At 54.5% G+C, this 12,757-nt stretch overlaps 2 protein-coding genes across 4 annotated transcripts; both read left to right on the forward strand.

The window, feature by feature from the left end:
- The first annotated feature begins 755 nt into the window (after positions 1–755).
- Positions 756–4,190, forward strand: ITGB1BP2 (integrin subunit beta 1 binding protein 2). The gene is made up of 11 exons (XM_088538469.1): positions 756–824; positions 909–958; positions 1,037–1,093; positions 1,487–1,626; positions 1,716–1,828; positions 1,918–1,976; positions 2,474–2,544; positions 2,629–2,731; positions 3,074–3,193; positions 3,345–3,407; positions 3,933–4,190. The coding sequence occupies exons 1-11, from the start codon at positions 761–763 to the stop codon at positions 4,188–4,190; spliced, it is 1,098 nt and encodes a 365-aa protein (XP_088394595.1). The 5' UTR covers positions 756–760.
- A 739-nt stretch (positions 4,191–4,929) lies between these two features.
- On the forward strand, positions 4,930–12,757 carry LOC104570345 (rho-related GTP-binding protein RhoG). 3 transcript variants are annotated; one of them, XM_088538515.1, is made up of 2 exons: positions 4,930–4,952; positions 11,995–12,757. In XM_088538515.1, exon 2 carries the CDS (start codon positions 12,016–12,018, stop codon positions 12,589–12,591), a length of 576 nt encoding a protein of 191 aa, XP_088394641.1. In that variant the 5' UTR covers positions 4,930–4,952; positions 11,995–12,015; the 3' UTR covers positions 12,592–12,757. The 3 variants fall into 3 exon arrangements, with proteins under 3 accessions (XP_088394641.1, XP_010215649.1, XP_088394642.1); XM_010217347.2 differs by lacking the exon at positions 4,930–4,952 and adding an exon at positions 10,055–10,124; XM_088538516.1 differs by lacking the exon at positions 4,930–4,952 and adding an exon at positions 10,091–10,110.

Consider the following 12,757-nt stretch of genomic DNA (forward strand, 5'->3'; position numbering starts at 1 on the left):
TTCTTCCTGGCACCGGGATGGCAACAGCTGCAGCCTTGCTGGGCGGGCGAGGGGAGCTGAAACCCTAGAGCTCCGCGCAGCCCCGCACGGCAAATTCCCCGGCACCGGCTCCGCCTGCTTCGCGTCATCCCCCAGCCCCGGCTCTGCAAGCTGGGGGGCACCTTTCCATCCACCCTTTCCTGTCATCGCTTGCGTTTCTGAGGTGTTTTCCAAGTAGCTTGTGCTTCTACTAGGGTCCTTCCCGGTCCTCTGCCTCCCTGCAATGCGAAAGGCTGCGCTGGGGGAGGACGGTGCTGCAGAGAGGATGGGGATCGGGGCCACGGTGCCTTTCTGCTTCAGCCAGGGGCTGCCAGGTCTCCTAACCGCTCATCTCCACGTTCCTGCCCAAACCGCCCCAGGCCCTGCAGAAACGCGCTGAGAATCCTCAGAGGGAAAGTTAGCAGCTTGGCTTTTCATCTGTCTTTAATCTAGATGCCTGTCCCCTTATTCTTGCTCCTTAATGCTCCAAAACTCCCGTCGCGAGTGCGCGGGGGCACTGCAGCGCGCGGGGCCGGTCGAGGGGCAAAGGCTCCTGCGGATGCGGCCCGGCGGCGCCAGAAACGCGCGCGGAGATAGCGGGGCCGGGCGGCGCGGGGCTCCCATGTCCATCTTTGGGCTGCTCTCCGGTTACCAACCACCTCCTGGGCCGCCGCCAAGGAGGGCGGCCCCGGGCCTGGCCCCGCGCGGAGGCTGCCGGTCGGTCGCTGCGGGCACCGGGGCCATGGAGCCGCTGTGCTACAACGCGGGCTGCGGGCAGCGCTTCGACCCTGCGCGCAACTCGCCGGGTACGGGGTGGGCGCCGCGGCCGGGGGCTGCCGCGGGCGCTGCCCCCGCTGAGCGGCTCCGCGCGCTTCTTCTCTCCCGCGCAGACTCCTGCGTGTTCCACCCGGGCAACCCCATCTTCCACGACGCCCTGAAGGTGAGCGGGGCCCGCTGGCGCCGGGGGGGCCGCCCGCGCCGCGGCGCCTCACGCCTTGTGTCCCGTCCTGCCGCTCAGGGATGGTCGTGCTGCAAGAAACGCACCACGGACTTCTCCGAGTTCCTCGCCATAAAGGTGACGACCGGCGCCGGGGTCCTGCCAGGGTCCCTGCTCGCTGCCAAGCCGCCCTTTCCACCCCTCTGCGGGGCTTTGCGGGGCGGCTGCGCGTGCCCAAAGCGCCAGCCACGCTCTGGGGTCCAACTGTCCCCTCAGGGGGCAGGAGGAGGCCACAGAGGCCAGTGGAGATGGCGGAGGCTCCTGCTGCCCTTCAGCTGCGTAAGCGCATCCAAGCTGGGGCCTTTTCCCCAGCGCTCCGGCTGCTTTGGCTCCTGGGGCTCCCTGCGGATGCAGCCCCTGCCCTGGTGCGGGGTTGGAGACCGCGGAGCCGCCAGGCCGTGGAAACCCGCAGGCTTTGGGAGCAACCTGCGGGCTAGGGAGGGCGAAGCCGGGGCTGTCTGCGCTCCGCAGGGCTGCACAAAGGGCTACCACAGCAAGGAGAAGCCGTTCAGCCGAGAGGAGACCCCCGAGAAGCCGAAGGCCAAGCCGGCCGCGGAGCTCGTCATCCAAGGACCGGCATCGGCGGAGCGGATGCAGCGGGAAAGGCCGAGGTGAGGCTGCGGCCGGGAGCCGCGTCGGTGCCGGAGCCGCGGGGCCTCTGCGGGAAGAGCGCTCGGACGCGGCTGCTGCTCTTTTCCAGCTCGGATGAACCCAGGCAACTCCTGCCCGTTAAAGTATCCCGATCCCTGGAGCAGGCGCTGGAGAAACTGGACCTGTCGGCCAAGGAGGAGGCACGCGAGGGCGGCGGCGCAGGTAGCGAGGGGCCGCGGGGTGGCAGGGAGCTGGCACGGCCGGGCCAGGAGCGCGCGGGGGCCGCGGTGACGCCCGCGCTGTCCCCGCAGGGGAGGCTGCTGCGCAGGTGAGAGCCGGCACCGCCTGCAAGAACGCGGCCTGCAAGGCGGTGAGTCCGGGAGAGCGGGTCCTGCGCGTGTGCCCTCCGCTCCCCGCGGCTGCTCCGGCCCCTCCTGGACGCTTCCCAAGTCCCGCCTTGGTGTCCCGTTTGCTTTCGCTGCGTTAATCGCTTGCAATGAAACAAAATGTGTGTTCAGGAGCGGCATTTTGGGTCAAACGCGCGCAAAACAATTCCAGGCGGCTTTTAACCAAGTGCAGCTCAGCCCGCTCTCCATCCTGCACCAAGTGCAGGGCTGCCTGCCCGCCCTGAGCCCCCGGAGAGGCCGGGGGGCTTGGGGAGGACGAGGGGCAGCCAAGGGCAGCACGGACCTGGCCGAGGGCACGTGGCTGCAGAGGAGGGAAATGGACCCCAGCAGCCCCGTGGGTGGTTCTGCAGCGTTCAAACTGCCCCGCACCCTGTGTCAGCCCTGCGAGGTGCCATCAGTGCCAAGGCACTGCTGGAGAGGGCCGGGGACGCAGCCGAGCCCTCTGCTCCTTGTCCCGCAGATCTACCAGGGGCCGGACAGCAACGCGGAGACTTGCACTTTCCACCCTGGAGCTCCCGTGTTCCACGAGGGGTAAGAAACGCTCCTTTCCAGGGAACAACGCGCGGGGTTTCGCAGTGCTGGGCTCCCAGCCCGGCCACGTCTGCTCTCCCGCAGGATGAAGTACTGGAGCTGCTGCGCGGTGAAAACCACGGACTTCGGAGCCTTCCTGGAGCAGCCGGGCTGCAGCAGCGGGCGGCACTGCTGGGCCGAGAAGGGGGTAAAGGGGCATCCGCACAGTGCGGGAGAGCAGGAGAGCAGGGGGTGCCAGGTTGGGGGTCACGGTCCCTGGTGTCGGTGCTGTGGGATGCCCAGAGCGGTCACCACGGAGCTTGGGAGAGATTTTATCCGCGAGCAGAAAAGCGGATGGGAAGGAGGCTGTGCCCACGGGGTGGCACAAGATGAGGTTTCCTGACCATGCCCAGCTCCTGGGCACAGCGGCATGCCGTGGGGACAACCGCGGCCGTGCTGCAGGGTGGCCTGGCAACATCTTCCCTCGTGCCTCCTCCCCGTCCCCTCCGCCGCGGCGCGGGGCGCCGTGACAGCTCCCTCTCCTCGGCAGGACAAGAAGGCCGTGTCCTGCCGGCAGGACTGGCACCAGACCAGCAGCCACGTGGTGGTGACGGTCTACGCCAGGAACCCGCTGCCAGCGCTCAGCACCGTCAAAGCCAACCGCACCGTGGTGAGGGGCCCGCGGAGCCGGGAGCATCCAGGGGGCTTCGGGACAGCCCTTCTGGCCGCTGCCACCATCGCCGCGTGCGGCGCTCGCAGGTGGCAGCCCACACGCTCCGGGGAGCTGCCCGCTGAGCCGCCGTCCTCCGGTTTTCTTGCAGCTCGAGGTTCACGTCGTCTTCGAGGGCGATAAGGTCTTCCAGGCAGAACTGGACCTCTGGGGGGTAAGAGCCCGTCAATCTGATACCCCCTTGCAGCAATTGGACAAGCTGAGAGGCCACGAAGTGGCAGACAAGTTTGGGGAGCACTTGCAGCCCCCAATACAGACGCCGGGGGATAACATTACTCCTGGTGCAGTCACCAGTCTCAGGCTTTTTTGTTGCTGCTGCAACCTCCGTGTGCTCCTCCCTGGGCACGTGGTGCCAGGCAGACTTTAATTATAATAGCGCATAAAAATGATTAGACCCAGGGGACTGGCTCTGTCCCAGTGCCCAGGCTGTTGCTTTCATGGAGTGAAGGGTGATTTTTTAGTTCCCTCTGTCATTTTTCACCGCTGGCTCCCGATGCCCTGCAGGGTGCAGGGGTCCCTCCTTGTCACACCTTCACTAAAACAGATGCTCATGTAGAGGCACCAGGCTGCCCTAAGTGGCCTTGGCTCGTCCCCATCCTCTGCCCCACGGTCCCGCTGCCCCATGCAGAGGCAGCTCGGCCCTGGCCGCACAGCCCCCAGCGCCCTGTCCTCTCCCCAGGTGATCGACACGGGCAGGAGCTTCGTGACCATGGTGCCCACCAAGGTGGAGATCACGCTGAGCAAGGCCAGCGCCGTGCCCTGGGCCCGGCTGGAGCTCCCGCGGGGCAGCCCGCGCCCCCGCGGGGACCGGGCGCACGACGAGGACGCTGCCGGCGCGCGGGAGCCCCGGGCGCCCCCGGACGACGACTCGGACGACAGCCTGAGCTGGTCGGAGGACGAAGACGAGGAGATGGCGGGGGCAACGCCGAGCAACTGACGCCCAAGCGCGTCGGCGCCGCTTCCCGCAGCCCTCCCGATGCATCCGGCGGGGCGGCCCGGCCTCCCGTGCCAAGGCGGGCGAAAGGGCAGGCAGCAAAACCCCCGAGCAAAGGTGACAGTCCCGGATCCCTCCAGGTGCTCGAGAAACCTCGGCCGGGCGGTTTTGCTGATGCCTGGGGCATTGCCGGGGCGTTGACCAGCTCCTTCAGCAAGACGCCCGCAGAAACGAAGCTGCCCCGGGGTTAAAGAACTGTCGGAAAGGCAGGAAACGGAGTGAACCGCTGTAACGGGGCGGTGGGAGACGGGAATTCCCTTGCGTTTGCGCTGCTGAACGCTCCGCGGAGCCGGGAAGGCGGGCGGGAAGCGCCGCGCGCTGTTTGCTGACCGCACTAAAGCGTCCAGGCCCCGCCGAGCCGCTGCTTGCAAGAACGACGCGCGCGGGGGGGCAGGCGGGCGGCCCGGGGCCCGGTCCGGGTTCGGGCACCGGTCCCGCTTGGCCGCCGACCCCGGGGCGCGCAGTGGAGCCACCCGCCCCGCTCACGGCGGGCGCCCGCGGGACCGGGACTGGGATCGAGACCGGAGCGGGGCCGGGGCCGGGGCCGACCCGCGCGGTGGCGGCGGCGGCGCGGAGCGGAGCGCGCGTGCGCGGGGGCGGCGGCGCGTGCGCGCTGAGGCGGCAGGGGCGGGGGCCGGGGCGCGGCCGGGGCGCGGGTCCGACGGCGCCGCCGCCGCCGCGCAGCAGCGCCCGCCGGTGCGCGAGGTGAGCGGGCCGGACCGGAGCGGCCCCGCTGCATGGGCTGGGGGCGGTTGCGCCGCGGAGGCGGGAAGGGAGGAGGGAGTTGAGGGAAGGAAGGCGGGGGGCGAGGGGGGCGCTGCGCTCTCGTTGCCGCCGCGTCCCGGCTGCTCCGCGGGGCCCGGCGGCCTCTTCCCCTTCCGCCCGCGTCTTCCCCGGCGCCGCCTGCGAGCCCGCTCGCCTTCGCCGGGAGCGCGGGGACGGGGCTCCCGCCGCTGGCCCGCAGCGGCCGCGCCGGGCAGGGCGGCCCCGTGCCGGGAGCCGCTTGTTCCCCGCCGAACTCCCAGCGCGCGGAGCCTCCGCTCCCGCCCTGCGCCGCATCCAGCGACCGTCACCCGGGGCCCCCGCGCCAGCGCCCGCCTCGCGCCCGGGCTGCTCCGGAGAAGGTAACGGGGGGCCCAGCCGGGCGCGGGGCCCTTCGGAGCGCTCCCGGCAAGGGGCTTCCCGGGGCCTCGGGAGAACAATGAGGGCGGCCGCGCGGAGGAAATCGCCGCGGCCGCCGCGTTCGCTCACGTGAGGCGGCTGCGGTTCCCCCGGAGCGTTTTCGCCCTGCCGCCCATGCAGCGCTGTTATCTGCAAAACACGCGTTTGGGGAGGGTTTTTTTTTTTCATTTTTGCTCTTTCCTGTCCCAGCTCCGCGCGTGTGAGCCGCGGCCTCCGCTCTCGCCGGCGCAGGGCTCCCCGCGGGCGGGTTCTGCAGTTTCGTAGCGCTCGCGCCGTCGAAGGGCGCGCGCCGCGCGCGTGCTCGGCCCTTAATCATATCGAAACTGTTTAGAGAGACTTTCGAGAATTGTTATTGATGGAAGGGCCAAGACGGCGCTGGGGGATTTTTTTTTCCTCTCTCAATGAAATTTCGAGGTGGAGGGGGAGATACTGAAGAGACTTAAGTGTTTTTTGTCTTCTTGAAGGCAGAAGAAGCTGGACGTTTCCTGTGTATGCATTACCCTTCAAGTACAACAGTGGCTTTGTTCCAACTTTCCTTAAAAATACTGTTTTAGAGTGGCAACAAATGCCAGGTGACAAAAGATGATACAGTTTAAAACTGCTCCATTTTCCCACCTCAGGTGGAAATTCAGACTTTAACTGGTCTTGTCATTCACCCTGTAATTTGTTTAAGGTTCTTCTTAGAACATGGGGTCAGGTCAGAGATGTTCTGTCTCGCTCTCTTGCCTTTTTTAAATTATTTTTAAATAGGACTCACATTTTATAAACTGCGGGTTGGGGTATCGGGCACTCTGGAAGTTGCCTGCAGCTCCTAGGAAGCGTGATGCGGGTGTGGGAGCGGAACGGTGCAGCCCTGACTTCCAGTCTTATCGCCCTCAAGGCCTCATTCGTGTGCCAGGAAATTCTGAGAATAGCCAGCCCGATGAATCCCTGCTCTCACATGTGGTTGTGGGAGGAAAATCAAATTTTGTATTAATCAGCTTTTGGCTGTGGCAGGATCCATCTCATTTTTGTGTGCTCGGGGTTCAGGTGTCTCCTCCTGTTCAAGCGTTCAGTCCCGTGTGCCTGTGTCTGTACAGATGCACCTTGTGATTTCATATTTATGCAGCCGTTTTGCTGGCTTGTTGTGGTTTGGTGCTTTTCTGGCTGTTGTGTGTTTTCTCTGGCTAAGGAATTAAATGACGGGACAGAAATTGGTGTGAAAACGTTGAAAGGCGTTCGGAAGTTCCAGCAGATCGTTCCTTGCCCAGGGAATAGTGCGAGTGTTATGGATGAGGTCCCCTATTTAACTTCACTGCTCTCTCTTGGCATGCATGTGTAGATACATTCTGAAAGTTTGGCACTTGTTCATTGCTTTGGCACTTGAATAAAAAAAAATGGAGTAAGCTGAGCTATTATGGGATAGTAACACAGTCTTGATTAAACTGCTGAAAGCTCCTTTCTCTTCCCTATAAGCTCTGGTGGCTAAACTGCATGAATCGAGAGCCTTTGAAACCTCTTTGCATGGGCAGAGTCAGAAGGACGGAGTTAGAGCTGTGTTATCCTTCCGATTCTTTGCTGAAAGTTTCCTGTGTCAGGTGGACAGCGTGAATCATCTCTCGTTTTTGTTACTGGAAGATGAGCAATTAAGTTGTTTAGATTTCTTAACTTCTGCTTCTCTTTGCTCCTGATAAAGCAGGATCAAACTTCTGAGCCTGGAGAACTGGGAGGGATAGAGCAAAGGTGATGGCTGAGCAGAGCAGCGCAGGGTTTATGCTCATTGGAGGTGACTTCTGCTGAACTCCTAGTGTTTTTCTGCTCATATGTGGCCAAAATGGGCATATCCAAACTGGAAGGTGAGATGTAGAAGACCTGACAAACTCTTTCCAGATGAGATCTTCAAAGAGCGATATCAAAGCTAAAATTCACCCAGCAGAGAAAAAGCTCCTAGTATTAATGCTGCAAGAAATGCTGCAGAAATATATCCTGCTAAGAATTAGTTTATCTGCCAAGAATTTTCAAAGTGCAGGAAGTATTAAAAGTATAAGGAAAATCTAGAAATCCCCCAGAAGAAATTAGGTTTGTGTTTCCTCCTTGTTTTCCTGTCAGTGTTTTCTCCCTTTCCTAAACAGAGCACTGTACTTCAATGATATTAAAGGAGAAAATCTTGAATTTTTTTTTTCCCTCACAAAAAATACTTTGATGTAACATTAAGTGCGATTTCACTTCCAGCTCGGGAGTGGGGTGGTGGAAGAAGAGTCCAAATAGCAAATTTCTCCAGCAAATGCCCCACAGTGCTGCAGGAGAGCAAACTGCCCGTGTTGGTGATAGCATCAGGTATGTAATTAGGTCAGGAGCAGCTCTCCAGACAATGTCTCGACACGTAGATCGAAATCTCGTGCATTCCAGAGGAAGCTCCAGGTGTGCGGATGCGGAGCACAGGGTCCTCCTCAGGATCCTTGCAGCATCCTCTGAGCAGCGCTAGCCCAAACGGCAGTAGCAGTTTTCTCCTTCAAAGGCTCTGATGGACGAGATAGAAATAACTCACGCCTACGTGTTTTCGCGTGATGCTTGTGATTTTTTTCTTTTCGATTTTTTGGGAATAATTCCCACCTTCATTGCAGTCAAGGTCCATTTTCTCGCCTTGCTGGTGGCCTTTGCTGACTGGCCAAATCCAGAACTCTGCAACCGGCGTTACGGAGTTACCTCTCACTTCTTTGGACTCTGTGTTGGCTCCCATCTCTTGCCGAGTAACCTTTAAACTTGCCTTTGAAGCTTGTGCCCAGCTTTGTGTCTAAATTCCCAGTCTGGTTTTTGATGTGTTAAGGTGTTAATCAGTATTTTACAGTTTTTGATTTCTTATTACCTGTTGTACCTGGAGGTATGCATGAAACTGTCCCGCTTTATTTCTTTACTCTCTCCAAAATTCTTCCTAAAAATTATTTTCAAGCCCAACACTCCAAAAAAAAAAAAGAAAAAACTCAAAATCTGTAATATTCTTTCTGCTTTTGGTCATTTTCATTAATTTTTTTTCATATATTTAAAATCATATAATGGGCAGTGCCAAGCTGAAGGGTCCTTGAGAAATAAAAAATAAATTTTCTGTGCAGAAATTTGCATCTCATCTTTTTGTGCTCTTAGGAGAGGTTTATTGTCATGCAAATTGTTTACAAGAAGAGCTAAATAGAGACTTTGTATATTACAAGCAAAGTGATTTGTGGATTTAATAGCAGAAGGTTAGACAGAGGTAATATTGTGTGCTTGGTTGCGGCTTAAATTAAGAAATCCTTTGTCTTCCACATGTAAATCTTTAACCAAACTACACCTGCTCGTAGCCTACAGACTTGTGGAGTGTAGGAGCTTCTTTCTATCCTTTGTGGTGATTAATGCCTCTAAATTTTGCATTCTAGTACTTAATCATGTGAATCCTGTTTTTTTTCTCCTTAGGCAGCACTTGCCACAAATGATTCCTTTTAGCCAAGAGGCCTGCAGAGGAGCCGACCTCAGAGCCTACAGGCTCTTTATTTGTATGTGTGCAGTTCATGTTTGGTCTGATGTTTTGGCACGTTTGAACAGAATTATTTCCAACTGCAAATGAGATTCTCCTGAAATCCAAGCCCTAGTTGAGGAACTGGTAATACTAATGCTGTAAAAGAGCAGCCAGATTCCAGGCTGCTTTGTTACCGCCCTGCTCCCCATCAACAGCTCTTATGAATTCTTAAGTAAAGCCCCAACAAAATAAGGAATGTTTTAAAAGTGTATTTTTGTTAGAAACTTTTGGAATGGATTGAATCAAATGATTTAATCTCCACGTGATTCAGGGTTTGTGTGGCTTTATAGTGTAGCAATACACAGAACTGCCGGTATTGCATCATGATGCTGGTGTGATGATGCTCCAGAACGTGGATGTGTCTTGTTGTGCAGGTGCAGCACTGGGGTACTTGGTATTTCTGCGAAAGAACCTGGACTGCAATAAATCGAGCCGTGAGCCCTTGGCGAAGGTGTGGTTTGTGCTTTAAAAACAGTTTTATTTTCAAGTCTTTGCAACTTAGTTGTTTTAGAAACTTTGAACTGGACATAAAAGATTTTCTGCATCTCATTCTTCCTATGACTTCTGTTGCTCTACTTGAGTTTATAATGCAAGTCTCCAGCTAGCGTGGCTCTGCTGTCTCCGTGATACCACCTTTTTATGAACTGATCCAAACAGCTGTTTGTTGTATGGTCAACTCATTTGGGGAAAATATGGTGCTTTGTCACTGTTCTTGGTCACTACTAAGGTTTGCAGCCGGACAGGGCGGTGGGGCAGCCCTGTAGCGATCTGCCCTACAAGGGAAACAGAGGTAGGGACTGGAATGTTGCGAGTTACAGTCGTGTCTTCAGTTGTACAATGTTACAACATTAAAATACAGCCGCTCTTCCATCGTCGTTTGGAACAGATAGACCTCCTGGGTCAGAAACACTATGCTGCATTATGTTGTCAGTATTCAACCCTGACTAATAATAAAATGTTAAAAGTGTTTAATTTATAATGCTTTAAGTAACATTTTATTAAAGAAGTTTCAGCTTTGGGTTTTGCAAAATGCAATAAATGTTTTTAAACTTCTAATTAAAGAGATGTTTACCTTTATTTATTTATTTTCTCCTAGCCCTGTTAAATAAAATCTTCGTGCAACTATTCTGGGATATTGCATGCAGTCCTGCTGTCAGTTTCTGCTGGTCAGTGACGTTTTTCATTTTACTTGTTAACTTTACAACTTGCAGTTTCGTACATCTACTTAGACATGTCTGCAGCCTTGAAGTGGCTTGTCTGCTATTTTTAATGCCTGGTGGAATTCACATGTATGATCTGCTAAAACTCAACAGTGCCTGCTAGGTTTCATTTTAGATGACTCACGTTGTTGCAGAAGTTTAATTTCTGCTGTTTCTGCAAAAGAGAAACTATTTCTGCATCTTTCCTGCTTCTCTCCTCCAACTTCCTCCCCTGCAGGGTATTTCAGGATCAAGGTTTCCTGCACTGCTTACTGCAACTGATTGATTTCCAATTATGAATGTGTAGGTACTCTGATACATCCTAAAGCCCTGTACGGTGTAGGGAGCACAGGCAAGATCACTCACTTGAGTTGCCTGTTGCAACTTTGTCCCAAAGCTTAGGGTAGACTATTTGCACGTGGTACAGAAGAGTCGCATGTGCCAGCTGTGGGAAGATAAATGTGCCTAGCTGCAGACTGTGTCAAAAAGGACAGGGCTGAGATTCAAACAGTATAAAATTGTTGGTTTGTTTGGATTGGCTTGATGAGGAAGTTGTTTGAAAGGTATTTTATAACTTTATTAATCAATTACTTCACTAGTGCTCATTTTCATGTGTTCCCTTTGCTATTTCAGTGGTGTCTGAGCTGTGATTTTTCTGGAACGTGCAGTGTAGTCCCTCCCACTGTTTGTTTTTTTGTTTTCTTCTCCCGTTTGAAGCAGGGTTTTTTCTGGCGGTTGCGAGTTGGGGCTTACAGATAGTACCTCAAAGGCATTTAGGTGAGAAGGCAGGTACAAGTTCCTTCTTGTTCGGGCTACCAGTGGAAACTCCAGCATGGAACAAATGAGCTGCTTGCAGTTGTTTCATGCCGCGTTCAAAGTTCCTGCTGTTCATGTGATAAAGGGTTAGAATGAAATGAATTTTAGACTGTATCTATTTGATTATCATTCCTTCTCCTGAGGTATTGGGGAAGGATAGGGAAGCCTTTACACATCACTTATCTCCAGCAATAGTCCCACAACGTGCCTAGGAAAGTTACTTATTGGTCTCTCATAGCATGTGTTTTTCCAATGCTCAGTATAAGCTTTCTTTATTGTAGCTCAAGCCTATTAAGTTCTGCTTGTTCTATCACTGATTAGTGAGAATAATCTGTTCTTGGCTTCTTTAGCAAAATTCTTTATGTTTTCTAATCCGTGATGGCCAATTATACTTCAAAGCTTTTCTTGCAAGTGCTACTTTCTGAACCTTTTATCTGGTGTCCTCTCAGTGCTGCAGCTTCTTGAGGTCGAACTGATGCTGAATTCAGTGATTTATTTTTCTATCAAATAATATTACTGCAGTGCAGCAGTAGATATATCTCAGTTTATTATAGAATTCTACCCTACTTTCTTTGTGCTAAACCATTTCTACAGTAGAATATGTAGTCAGGAAGTGTCAGTTCAGACGGAATATGTGTGTATGTGACCTACAAATGACAGAGTATTTTACTGTTGTATCTGAGGCCACAGTCTCTTCCCACTTGCAGGTACCTTCTAAAGACATGTCCCTTTTGCCTGTGGGAAACTGGCTGATTATGGCTAGACTGAGAATTTGGCTAATTTTACTCATATGATTTGCTCATAATTTACCCATATGCAGCCAGTTGTCACTGAGTTTTCAACTTATTCTGTCTCTATTTCACTATTGCTTTTCTAGTCTGTATGCTCTTTGTAATGGGTTTTGTGGCATCTGGCCATGATAATAAATTGTTAGCAATATTAAAAACTCTCGGTTAGGTTTACTGTTAAAATTGCTAGCATTGAGTGTACTTTTCCTAACTTTTCTTCTTGCTCTGTGCAGGTCTTCCTTTCTGGGTGAAGAATGCAGACGATAAAGTGCGTAGTTGTTGGAGATGGCGCTGTGGGCAAAACCTGTCTTCTCATCAGCTACACCACCAACGCCTTCCCGGAGGAGTACATCCCCACGGTGTTCGACAACTACAGCGCGCAAATGACTGTCGATGGGCGGACAGTTAGCCTGAATCTCTGGGACACAGCGGGCCAGGAGGAATACGACCGCCTGCGCACGCTCTCCTATCCTCAAACCAATGTTTTTGTCATCTGTTTTTCCATTGGCAGCCCCTCTTCCTATGCAAATGTGAGGCACAAATGGCATCCCGAAGTTTCTCACCACTGTCCTAATGTTCCCATCCTTTTAGTGGGCACCAAGAGAGACTTGAGAAATGACCTGGAAACGGTTAAAAAATTGAAAGAGCAAAGCTTGGCTCCCACTACCCCGCAACAGGGGACTTCACTGGCTAAGCAAATCGGAGCAGTCAAGTATTTGGAGTGCTCGGCATTGAATCAGGAGGGTGTTCGGGAGGTGTTTGCCGAAGCTGTGCGTGCAGTTCTGTATCCTGTGACAAAGAAGAACACAAGAAAATGTGTCTTGTTGTAGTTACCTCGGATAATGGGTGTTCGAAGCTGAATATTGACTAGAATCTTGGAGGTCTCTTTGAGTTAAATTGAAGATTTGCATCTTGCACTAACAGCTCTAAGCAGAAATGGTTTATGCAAAAAATATTCTTGCAGGCTTATTGCTTCAGGGAAACTGAAACAGAAGT

This window comes from Tinamus guttatus, unplaced genomic scaffold (genome assembly GCF_059628265.1).
Source record: "Tinamus guttatus ecotype Peru unplaced genomic scaffold, ASM5962826v1 Tinamus_guttatus_pri_ptg001087l, whole genome shotgun sequence".
Taxonomy (NCBI): domain Eukaryota; kingdom Metazoa; phylum Chordata; class Aves; order Tinamiformes; family Tinamidae; genus Tinamus; species Tinamus guttatus.

Bases quoted from the DNA above. Each gene is read 5' to 3' on its own strand.
- LOC104570345 (XM_088538515.1), top strand. From the start codon at position 12,016: ATGCAGACGATAAAGTGCGTAGTTGTTGGAGATGGCGCTGTGGGCAAA.
- ITGB1BP2 (XM_088538469.1), top strand. From the start codon at position 761: ATGGAGCCGCTGTGCTACAACGCGGGCTGCGGGCAGCGCTTCGACCCT. The intron at 1,094-1,486 runs GTGACGACCGGC...TGCGCTCCGCAG, and splicing joins CCGAGTTCCTCGCCATAAAG to GGCTGCACAAAGGGCTACCA. The intron at 1,829-1,917 runs GTAGCGAGGGGC...CTGTCCCCGCAG, and splicing joins ACGCGAGGGCGGCGGCGCAG to GGGAGGCTGCTGCGCAGGTG.